The 12809-nt window shown below is 43.0% G+C and overlaps 1 protein-coding gene across 1 annotated transcript in view; it reads left to right on the top strand.

The window, feature by feature from the left end:
- Nucleotides 1–12809, top strand: part of SI (sucrase-isomaltase) — a 161015-nt gene that overhangs the window by 104106 nt on the left and 44100 nt on the right. The window contains exons 39-45 of the mRNA XM_060242435.1: nt 435–469; nt 560–676; nt 8169–8317; nt 9995–10079; nt 10173–10229; nt 11432–11556; nt 11798–11886. Coding sequence (XP_060098418.1) covers nt 435–469; nt 560–676; nt 8169–8317; nt 9995–10079; nt 10173–10229; nt 11432–11556; nt 11798–11886 — 657 coding nt within the window. The remainder of the gene's footprint in view (nt 1–434; nt 470–559; nt 677–8168; nt 8318–9994; nt 10080–10172; nt 10230–11431; nt 11557–11797; nt 11887–12809) is intronic.

The following is a 12809-nucleotide window of genomic DNA, read 5'->3' as shown; positions in this document are numbered from 1 at the left end:
TTGCAGAGATTTTCTGTAAAAATCTCAGGGAATTCTTTTCATGTTGGTTACTTGGAACTACTTTGAATCCAGAAATAAGTGGGATAGAAATGTTTTAATTAAATTAAATACACAAATAGCTGCCTTTTAGATGGTTAGTCAATATAAATCAATGCTGTCTTGTCTACTCTGACCCCACTAGAGTAATAAGCAGGGAAGAAGGGTTTTTTTTTGTTTTTGTTTTAAACAGCATTTACTACCTAGAACCCTTGGAATGGAGATAATTAGAAGACTGACTAAGATAGTATGTCTACAACACATGTGCTTGACCCCTTGCTGTTTCTCTCCTTATCGGAAAGAAATGGAGGAAGGCAAAAAAAACCAAAACCACAACTAGTCTACAAGGGGTTATACAGGAAGCACATTTCATTAAAAATTTGCACCTTTTCTTATAGGTCTACTGGAGTTCAGCCTTTTTGGAATATCCTATGTGAGTATCAGTTATCTCTCCAACATTTAAACTGTTATTTGATACTTGGAAAACATAACAATAAAACATTGTTATTTGTAATATGTTCAGGTCGGAGCAGATATTTGTGGCTTCAATGAACATACAACCTATCAAATGTGTAGCCGCTGGACGCAACTGGGAGCCTTTTATCCGTATGCCAGGAATCACAATGGTTTAGGAAGTCAGGTAGGCTCTCCGTAGATTATTGAATTGCTTTTTACTAGGGATGGGCACAGACCAGAAAATGCTGGTTCTGTTTATGAACAGAACTGGACCTGTTCCCAGACCAGTTCATGAACTGAACCACAGCCTGGTTTGTGAACCAGTTCGCAAACTGGTCCTTTAAAAAAAAAAAAAAACTCACAGGGCTTCGAGGCTCCAAAATGGCAGGTTGTCTCCAGATCACTCTCCTCAATGTACCCACCAAGTTTGATCCACATTGGACTTCGGGGGGCTGAGTTACAGACCCCTAAAAAAGATAATTCAGTACAATGCTTTTTAACGGGATTTCACCTCTGCTGCCCTTCAACACACACAATTCCTCCCTGGGATGACCCTCCACATGGCTGCATGTTACATGCATGTCAGATTTGAGGGATCCAAGTAGCAGACTACCAAGCAAGGTACCTCCAGGAAACAGCTTTTGGGGGAGTTGTCCAGCACCATTTTGAGACACTACAGTGTGGACCTGGTTAAGCTACAGGCATCAGACTCCCAGAGTTCCTCCCCAGGGACCACCCATATGACTGCAAGCGGGTGTTTCTTCCTGGGACCAGCCACTCAGCCCTGATAACATGATGACTGATTGGGGCCAAGCCTTCCATCCTATCTGGGAAGGTCACAGGAACAACCAAGCCTGGCAACTGGGACTCGCCGCACAGCTGTGGGAGGGGGCACTGGTAGACTAGCTAAGGGAATGTGTGGGAATATGTGGCAGAGGAGAAAAGGTACTTTTTTGGAGGAGCAGAAAGGGTACCCCACAGCCAGGGAAGAGGGCAGTTAGCCAAGCCCCCCAGAAATCTGTAGATGGTTTGGGTGCCTGAGTGGGAGAGGAGAGAGGAAACCCCCAGGCAGAGACTCAGGCAATGTAGGAAGAAATTGGCTGCTTTTTGGAGGAGCTGAAAGGAGACCCCACAGGAAAGAGGGCAGTTAGCCAAGCCCCCCAGAAATCTGTAGGTAGTTTGGGTTCTGAAGTGGGAGAGGAGAGAGGATACCCTCCCAGGCAGAGACTCAAGCAATGCGGGAAGAAACGAAGTGCTTTTTGGAGGAGCAGAAAGGGGACCCCACAGCCAGCATGCAGAGAAAGGGCAGTTTTCTGAACCCACAAAAGTGAACAGTCCACCCCCAAATCGAATCAAAGACATGTTTTAAAAGAAAAAAAATCTATCCATGTTTCCCACTCCTCAAAGCAAAGAAAATGCTTTGGGGAGAGGGGTTAGAAATGTAACTTTGAATGCAAGGAAAGGAGAAAAAAGAGAGAGGTGATGCTTTTATTCTGGCAGTTTGTATAGAGGCCAGGAGATTCAACAGGTTTCTCCACCCCCCCTCCAGTAATTCCCCCCCAGTCCACCAAAAGATATTCTTTCATGCACAAAGAAAACAAGACTCACAAAAACCAGACGCAAACAGAGGACAGGAATGCGCCTCCAGTGATTATACACTGTACATCCCCGCCCACCTCCTGAGGAAGTCAGATCGATGCCTGTCATTGGAAATCAGACTTGCCTGTCAGCTTCCCACTGTCACTATTGGTCCCTCGATGGCTGGGAATATCCCACCCATACCCACTTTTCAGCACAAAACTCCATGGGTGGTGTTTCTTTGCCAAGAGTGCACAAGAGGTTCCGAACTGGGCAGAAGGTCTGGAGACTTCCTGGTCTGAACTTGTGACTTTCTAACCGAACTTTCAGAACCTCGAACAATGTAAAGTCCGGGCCAGATTTTAGTTTGGGTTCGGGTCTATTTTTACTTAAAGTTTACTTCTTACATATGCCTTGTCATCACCTTCCTTGACTGTTGGAATATTCTGTTGGACTTTCCATTGACTTTCCATTTCAACCTTTTTATCTTCTTGAATTAGTACATTAGTTTCATGTTCCTTTTGTATCCATCCCAAACTCCTTGGCTCAGATCTTATACTTTACTCTCGGGCGCACAGCATTGTTCTCCTTGCAGAGGTAGTTCTGTCATGGAGCACATTTTTCTGGCACTAAGCATTTTCTTTCCTTGCAAGACACTAGGGTTGCCTGCCCCCTGTCCCAGAGAGGGCTTCTCCCCACCATGGACCAGCTGGCTAGTAGGGGGAACCCCTCCCCTAAACAGGGACATCACTGTGTGACATCCCCAACATGATGACAACACTCAGAAGTGAAGTCATTGCACTGGGGACATCACATCAGGGACACTCTGGTTTTGGGGCAAACTCTATGGTTTAAGCCTGGTTAACCATAGAGTTTGAAAAAACAACAACAGAGCATCCCCATGCAAAACCCATAATTTTATGATGTCATCATGTTGGGGATGTCATGTGATGTCCATGCCCACCCCCATAAGTCCTGGACCAGTGAAGGAACCTGACAACCCTACAAGACACTGGACTTGCATGAGTGGAAAGCACCTAGCATCAAAGACATGTGATCCACAACAGAGGATGGCTTTCAACATGGAGGTCACACTATACAATCAGAAGGGAGGTGTAGAGGGTACAATTATTTTTCTGTATCTTAAAATTTCTTATTGCTCTTGCCTTAGTTTTCTGATATATCTCTTCAGAAGTATGAAATGTTGCTGTTCCAGTTCTACCACACTTTAAGGTGTCTTAGGGAACAATATTCAGAAGGTCTATTTGGAAATAAATCCAATGTTATTCAATCAGGTTTCCTCCCTGGGAAGTATTCTTAGGATTGCAATTATAACCTTGAACAGATTCTGGCATTTTCTGTTACTGACTCCTATACCTGGAACTCACTCACAGAATGCTTGCTTGGTGCAACCACAGGTTATTTGGAATTGTTCATTGGTTTTCTCCCCAATGGGAACCCAAACAATTTATAACAAGTTATAACTGTGTTCTCCCCATTTTAGTGACTGTAACCTTTGAGATAGGGCGTTTTCCCACTGAGCTTACCTCGGAGCGACGTCCCTCTTCACCGCGCAGCTTCTGCGCGGATTTCCCACCAACTGCTCTGAGGCTGCTCCGAGGAACCAGGAAGTTCCCGACCTTTTGAGTCGCAAATGTAAACCACCCAAAACCAGTTTACATTTGCGACGCAAAAGCCGCAGGACTTTGCGGCTCTTCCAGGTTCTGCGGAGCAGTTGGTGCGAAATCTGCGCAGAAGCTGCGCAGTGAAGAGGGACGTCACTCCAGGGTAAGCCCTGTGCGAAAACGCCCATAGTTAAACTGAGGAAGTGGCCCAAGGTCACCCAGAAAGCTTAGATAACCACTTTCTTTGTATATTGTATGGGGCTAATTTTGGAACAGAACTTGCAAGATAAATTTCCTGACCTGCAGTTGGCAACTCCAGGGCTAAACCAATTAGTTCCTAAGCAGAAGATGGATTCAGACCTGGTTCCCCCAGAACCTAATTCTACAACTACAGTGGTCCCCAATCTTTTTGGCACCAAGGACCAGTTTGGTGGAAGATGATTTTTCCACGGACTGGGGTGGGGGGGGCAGCGATGGTTTCAGGATGATACAATTATGCACTTTATTTTTAGGAAAATCACAAATACTCCCCCCCCCACACACACCATTTTTAAAACTTTTTTTACTTTAAATACAAACATACTTAAAGCATTAACAGTCTTGCAATATCCTGTTGCTGATGCTCCAGTGCTGCCTGGAGTGGGGGAGTCTACAAAATTAAACTGGAGTGTTTGTCTACAAAACTATAGCCTTCCCCAGAAAAAAAGCTACGGCTCCTAAGAGGCAGTACAATAATAGAGAGACAGCCAGGTATATTGGTCAGTATGAGCCTACAATTTGGGAGGCTTAAATTCAATATTCTCAGGCTATAAAACAAAATGTGCTGGGTGAACTCTCACACAAACAGAAAGAGTGTGTGTGTGGGGGGTCCAACTTTCCTTTGCAAATAGAGACCGGGCGGGGGGGATGAGAGAGGAAGGGAAACAGATCTTAAGAGCTACCGGGTTCCAACTTACCTTTGCAAATGGAGATGGGGGGGGGGGGGGAGGAAGGGAAACAGATCGTAACTCTCAAGCTTTCTGCAACGCAGGAAACCTGAGCTGGGGCCAGGAGCTGGGGCCAGTGCTTGCGTAGTGTGCTTCTTGCAAGGAGCATGCTGTGCAAACGCCATAGCACTCCCCTGACCCCACTCAGGCTTCCTGCAACCTGAGAAAACTGAGCGGGGCCAGTGGCGGCACTTGCAAGGAGCACGCTATGCAAGCACCACACGCTACACAAGTGTTGTAGCGCTCCTCTGCTCCAACTTTCCTTTGCAAACAGAGGGGGCGGGGAGGAAGATCAGCTCTCATGCGGCCCAGTTGCCAACAGTCTGCGGGCTAGTACCGGTCCACAGACCAGGGGTTGGGGAACCCCTGCTATAAATGTACATTGTATACATGTATATTGTATGTAAATGATACATATGAGGCTGTGTAATTTGTTTGCAAAAGATGTACATGCATATATAGTACAAAGAAATCTACAAAAAAGAGAGAGAACACTGGCAATTCAAAATTTCAACATTTGGTCATCCTGAGGTCCAAACTCCTCTTTTTCTTTCAAATGCCTCCTTAGGATGTATCTCTTCTATTCAGCCTTTGTTTAACCACCAGTCTTTTAAAACTCTGTCTTGTCTCTCTCCAGTGACATCCAGGTTTATGTAATGGCATTTGCTCACATATAGTTAGTCACATCGCTCCTGCCTTTCCATTACTCCTGTTACCTCCTATATCGAAATATCAAGTTGGAAACTTTTTTTCAGAAAAAAAATCTATTGATCACATGAAGCTACTTTCTACTGAATCAGCCTGGCAGTGGATAATCAGGTTCTCAAGTTGAGGTCTTTCACGTCACCTACTGCCAGATCCTTTACCTGGAGATGCTGTGACTTGAACATGGAACTTTTTACAAACCAAGCAGATACTCTACCACTGAGCCAAGATCCCGCCCTGCACACACACACCTCTCTCTCTTACACACACACACACACAATCTTGTTTGTGGTAGAAATTCCAAGCTTATTGATGTCATTGTTGAAATTTGGAGGAGTCGAGGAAGCTTTCCACTGCTTTGTAATCCTTTAACATTGTCAAAGTCTTTGCAGTATTTCTGGTACAGAGCAAGATAAACTATCTAGTCTTGAGCACGAACCTTTATGTGTAGATATAGAGAATTACATTTGGCACATTAACTTGTACGTTCTCACAATTACAAAATACAGTTCCTCAAAGCATGCAAAATTTTGGGATCAGCATTTATAGCTACAGTGTTCCTTGAACAGTTAAAGAAAAAGCAATTCCCTAAGGAACAAAAGAGCCCAAGACTCGAAATGTATTGTAGAAAATGGGTTAATCCAGCAAATGGGGAAATAAATAGAAAATAGCACTTATATTCTTACTGATGCTTAAGGAGCAGTAAAATGAGATGTATTTATATGGCATAGTTCTAAAGGATTACAGTTTCCTTTTAAAACACACATACACACTCAGTGCTTTATCTTGCAGCAGCACACCTTTCAATAGGCCTTTTAAAGCCTTTAAAAATGCAGATTCAGGGTTATCACGTTGCTTCCAGTCTTACCCAATTTGCCACAGTATTGTTCAGACGGTTTAATAAAGATTGAAAGGGCTGCCTGACATCACATATTAGTGTGCCTTTTCTCCTTTTAAAGTCTTGAGTGCTGCCCTGCAGGGAAAGAAAGCTAATGCAACAATATGTGGCACAGTCCACCCTCCACATCTCTCCCACTGCCTTCCCTCTCTTCATTCTATGGGTCAAACCAGAGAAGATGAAGGCATTTTTGTCTTTTAAAAACCCAGGGCTTTTTTTTGAGCAGGAACACAGTTCCAGATGGCTTGGTGTCAGGGGGTGTGGCCTAATATGCAAATGAGTCCCTGCTGGTATTTTTGTATGAAAAACAGCCCTGTATGAAACAGTAGTGACTTCATGGGTGTGTGACCTAATATGCACCAGCTGGGTGTTCTGGTTAAGTGCACAGATTCTTATCCAGGAGAACTGGGTTTGGTTGCCCACTCCTTCACCTGCAGCTGCTGGAATGACCTTCGGTCAGCCATGGCTCTTGCAGAGATGTCCTTAAAAAGGCAGCTTCTGGGAGAGCTCTCTCAGCCCCACCTACCTCACAGGGTATCTGTTGTACGGGAGGAAGGTAAAGGAGATTGTAAGCTGCTCTGACACTCTGAGATTCAGAGTGGAGGGTGGGATATAAATTCAATATCATCGTTGTCGTCATCTTCTTCCTCCTCCTCCTCCTCCGTTCCTGCTGGGCTTTTTCTACAAAAAAAGTCCTGGAAAAACCCATGTGTTTCCTAGCCTAAAATGGCTCCATGGATCTGCTATTTTTCCTATGAGATAAACAGAAGGGGGCTGCATCTCTGTTTTGTATGGGGCTGATGTAAGCATACCCTGAGGTGAAGCAGCCACCAGGGCCTAAAACCACAACTAGTCCCACTGTCATTGACCCACCTGCTCATGTACCTCACCTGCTGCTCCCCAACTGCCCTTCCCCAGGCCTCTTGCTTGGAAACAATATTTTATGTTCCAAGCCATGTTCATTGCCCAGCATCATCAGTAAAAACTGCAGGCATTTCTGGATGCAAATGCTGAGAAGACTCACAAGAGGATAAGGGAAGGATCTACAGACACATGGATCAGTAACTGGGAAGGATCACATAAGTAGGGAGGGTTGATGGTGAGCAGAGGGAACCCCAAGCCGCTGTATTGGGAACCTCAAAATCTGTTACTGGTCTTGGGTTTGAGATTTGTCAAACCATCTGAAAGAAGAAAGCTCCCATTGAGAAAGTATAACACACTCCTTATTTTCTATTTTGCCTTACTTCCTAAAGATGTTTTTTTTTTTTAAAACCAAAGTCTTTCACATGCACTTAGAAAGCTCTCACATTCCAAATATTGCCTGTGGAGATATAAATTCAAGACAAATGAGTAGATAAAGGTATTTAAATCATTTGAAAGACAATTTGCTGCTATTGCAGTAAAGTCTGTGAGCTGGTTCACACATGCATGGTCAATGATTCATGGCTGCAGCAGCAGTCATTGATTTACATGTGTGAATGAGCCACAAAATATCTAACACCACAGATTATCCCCACATGGGCATTGCTTCCCAATACAAATCAGTTCATATATTCAACCTCAGATCAAGTCACTGTAATCAAGTTCTATCCCTCATCCAAGCACTGAGTGAGCCAGTCCCATGTCGATACGTGTTGAGAATCTCTTTAGTGACACAAACCACTGCCCATGTAATTTCAGTATCCTCATATCAAACTAATAAAAATTTGAACTAAAAGAAGTCACCTTACTAGAGAAAAACTATCTTCATTTCCACACAGAAAAAATGCCCCAGCATATCTATATGAATCGGTAAGGAATTCTAACAATAATATGTGTTAGTAGCCTGGAGAATTTTTGTAGATTATTTCAATTTGTCTCTTCTTTTTCTTTCTTTCTTTATAGAAACAAGATCCTGTAGCTTTTGATAGAGCATTTGAAGACATGTCCAGGAATGTGCTCAACATCAGATATACTTTGCTGCCCTATCTCTACACCTTGATGTATGAAGCCCATGCTCATGGTAGTACCGTTTCCCGCCCTTTACTGAATGAGTAAGTCTTAAACGTACTGCCATTCATTTGAAATAGAAATTGAGGAGGTAAACTTTGAATCTATCTGTCTTTCTATCATCTATCTAGCTCGATCTTGTCAGATCTCAGAAGCTAATGAGGCCTGGCCCACTTGCAGTTGCTGGAATGGCCTTGGGTCAGTCCATTGCTCTTGCAGAGCTGTCCTTGAAAGGGTAGCTTCTGTGAGAGCTCTCTCAGCCCCACCCACCTCACAGGGTGTTTGTTGTGGAAGAGGAAGATAAAGGAGATTGTGAGATGCTCTGAGATTCAGAGTGAAGGGTGGGATATAAATCCAATATCATAATAATAATCACAATATTTGGATGGGAGACCACTAAGGAAGGCCGGGGTTGCTATGTTGAGGCAGGCAATGGTAAACCACTTAGTTAGTCTCTTGCCTTGAAAATCCAATAGTGTATCTATAAGTCAGCTGCAACTTGATGTGGGGGGAGTTGAATGAATCATTTGAGCTTGTTAGCTGGAAGATGCAAAACCATTTCTCCCTAATACAATCCAAAGCAGGTGCTCCGCACCATTACTGCAACCTTGCATACTATGCTTCGCCACTCTTTATGCCCCTCCTCACCTCCATTTACTCAGTACTAGTGATAACAGCTGTGCTGCAGTGATGACACACCACGTTTATGGATGACAACTCTTTTGTAACTGTTCCTTTTGACCCAGGCTTAATACGATATTAACAGACACTCTCACATTTTGACATATTACTGTTTTATTGCTTTTGCATGCTCATACTACTCAGATCAAAGGTTTGCTCAAGTTGTTAATTTTACTATTCAGTCATTGAATCACTATTTTTTACCATTTTGCATTCTAAACCACTCCCTACTAGATAATTTTACTATACTGTGATTGGTTCTTAAATTTGTACAAGCTTGCACTCAGCCACTGACAACCAGCTGCATGTGGCTTTGCTCACTGTACCGAATTCCTTGTCTGATGAAGTGTGCTTAGAGAGTATATGAAAGTTTACGTTCTGAATAAAACTAAGTTGGTCTTAAAGGTGCAACTTGACTCCTATTTTGTTCTACTACTTCAGACAACACGGCTGAGTGCTTTGATCTATCTGTATTAACCAGTGATAACTGAAATAATCTGTACACAATGTGTGCACTCACACAAGCAATTGACTCACATAATTTCTTTTGACGGTACTGGGAAAAGAATAGGTTCTAAATGTATTGGTCATGAGGCATTATGTTGCAAAACAAACCTCAAGTTAGGGGTGACAACCTCCTGTTGGGGCCTGGAGTTCTCTTGCTTTTACATCTGATCTCCAGATTATGGAGATCAGTTCCTCTGGAGAAAATGGCTGCTTTGGAGGGTGAACATGGCATTGTACTATGTTAAGGTCACTCTCCTTTTCAAACACCACCCTCTCCAGACTCCATCCCCCAAATCTCCAGGTATTTTCCAATACAGAGCTGGCAACCTTTCCACAAGCAGGCATATCTACTGTTTTACATATGTGTGCATGTTAATGATAAAATTCATTTCATTGTATTTTATTGATTTTTTTAAAAAGCTTAATTTTCGCATATTCTCATTTTATGTATTGTTAAATGAGGTGTCATATTCTCAGAGAATGTCCATGGGATGATATTATTACAAAATAGTAATGCATTGTTTTGCTGCCAGGTTTACAAATGATTCCACAACATGGACTATAGATAAACAGTTTCTCTGGGGGCCTGCTTTGCTCATTAGTCCTGTGCTACAAGAGGTAAAAATATCAATATATTAATCTATTTGGACTTTTCAGAAAGCTTAGGATTACATTTTTCTGTAATGTATATTGCATGTATTCAAATTGCAGAATCAGACGGAGCTGGATGCATATTTTCCTGATGCTCGCTGGTATGATTATTACACAGTAAGTGCAATCTCTGTATGCATGCATTCTGTGATGTTATCTGGTAAAATTATCTGCCAAATATGAAGGGGGGAAAGAATATAATGGCATATATATATATATATGAAGCAAGGTCTTAATGGACACAGCACAAGTTGTTTCGTGATGTGGTTGTCTACAATTCCTAGAGCCTAGGGCTTTTTTGTAGCAAGAACTCCTTTACATATTAGGCCACACGCTCCCGATGTAGACAATCAAGAGTTTACAGGGCTCTTAGTACATGGCCTACTGTAAGCTCCAGGAGTATTAGCTACATCAGGGGTGTAATATCCAAAGGAGTTCCTGCTTAAAAAAAAAAAAAAAGCAGCCCTGTTACAGCCCATGTAGTATTGTAAGGAAACTAGAAAAGCATGAGCTTTAGTGATCTTATTTAGAAGCTTCCTAATTACCCATCAGACAGAAGCAAACAGTTGTAACCCAGTATGTGGTTTTCCCTGTGGTACGAGGGACTTCATCACAAAACAGACAGATACATACATCTCTTAGCTAATGTCTACATACATACAAATCTGCTCACCCCTGTAATTGCCATAGCTTTAGAAAACACATTTGAAAGGATCCAGGGAAAGTTAGTAGCACTTAAATAGAGCTCAAATAATTTAAGACCCATTCATTGCAGATCGTTTAATGATGACTGACTTTCTGTGGGTTGGGGCTCACGAGTAATTTAACTGCAGTCAGTAAAAGGCTGAGGTTAAGCAAGCCCCGTGGCGCAGAGTGGTAAAGCTGCAGTACTGCAGTCAGATCCCTCTGCTCATGACCTGAGTTCGATCCCAGCAGAAGCTGGTTTCAGGTAGCCTGCTCAGGTTGACTCAGCCTTCCATCCTTCCGAGGTCGGTAAAATGAGTACCCAGCTTGCTGGAGGGAAAGTATAGATGACTGGGGAAGGCAATAGCAAACCACCCCGTAAAAAGTCTGCTGTGAAAACGTTGTGAAAGCAACATCACCCCAGAATCGGAAATGACTGGTGCTTGCACAGGGGACTACCTTTACCTTTTTTTAAACAACTGAAAGAAAAAATGAAGCTTTCTATAACTCAGTGGTATTCATAGGCCTTTAGCAGGGGTGATTATTTAATAACCATATGTACTTGTACTTAATATGTAGAATGCATGTTTTTATGATTTTAGAGATAACACATGGATCATACTTTATTTTTGCAGGATACAGATATAGGACAAAGGAAGCTGTTCAAACGCTTACAAGCACCTATGGATCATATCAACCTTCACCTCAGGGGAGGATACATTATCCCATGGCAACTGCCAGCTCTAAATACCAAAGCCAGGTATAATCAGATGTGATGTGGGTTTTTTACCTAGTCCCCCCCCCCCCATGGAAATAGATTAAACCAAGCAATAGGCACAGTGCTGAGAAACACAACAAAAAATGGAATAAAAATAAGGCAAAATGTATCAGATCTTCCAGATATTAGAGAAAGGCAGAACTAATATCCAAAGTATTTTTTAGTTTAACTTGTAAGAACTGTGACAGCTACATTACTACTGTTTTTTAAATGCTGTTTTTAGCCGGAAAAATCCAATGGGTCTTACAGTCGCTTTGGATGATAATGGAGCCGCTCAAGGGCTTCTTTACTGGGATGATGGAACAAAAATTGGTATGTATGAAGTGTACTGACCTATTTTGCAGTGGCTGTATACGGGTTACTAAGTGAATGGCATGTATCTTACCACTCCAACCCATGGATCCTTCTTCCAATTTAAAAGGTTCTTCCTCCTGGGCTGTGGTCATACTGAAGGCTTGGTACAATCTGACCATGCCTCTGTTTGCAGTGGTTTAAATAACTGTGGGAAGTTTTGATCAGACATCCCACCCTAAACTGGCTTCACCACACACTTGCCCACCACACACTTGTCCCACACTTGTTCAGATTGTTGCAGCATCCTTTTTTCTTCTTTTTCTTTTTTGTCTTTCACCCCATGAGCATAAGCTCTGGCTCTTTTTTGACAGCTCCACAATGCCTCTGCCAAGTACTCGGGCCCCTCTCTGTCTCCTTCCCTTCACCTCTCTTCCTTGGAATACATGAAGAGGGAGTGCAGATGAACAAGAGTAGTCCCAGTGACTTCAGTACATTTACCCTTGTGTCAGTGCTCTCAGACAGAAAGACTGATGCAGAACAGGAGAGGGTTTGGTTTTTTTGGAAGGGGAATTTGTTGCTCAACAACAACTTCCCCAAGGACTACCAATCCAGAATGACTACTTGGCCACAGTGATTGATAGCAACAGGGGCAATTATAGGGTTATGCACACATCACTACCTGATCCAACAAAGGGGGAAATGGAGGCAGGAAAAGAAGAGAAAGTTCAGACTTCCCAAACAACTTGACTTCACAAGAGGGGAGTTCGGACATCCGGAAACCCAGAATGAATGTGTGGGGGTTGGTAAACTCCAGACTTCCTCTGGTGGCTATTTATTCCATATCCAATTTGTCTTACAATGGGGTGAGTACAACTGGGGAATGGCTGCCCGATGTGGCTGTGTGAATGCGGCCATTTAATCTGCTAGGGACCAGCAACTAT

The sequence above is a fragment of the Heteronotia binoei genome, chromosome 6, assembly GCF_032191835.1.
Source record: "Heteronotia binoei isolate CCM8104 ecotype False Entrance Well chromosome 6, APGP_CSIRO_Hbin_v1, whole genome shotgun sequence".
NCBI classification, from domain to species: Eukaryota; Metazoa; Chordata; class Lepidosauria; order Squamata; family Gekkonidae; genus Heteronotia; species Heteronotia binoei.
The sequence above is the reverse complement of the archived record's forward strand: the minus strand, read 5'-3'. Positions and strand labels throughout refer to the sequence as shown.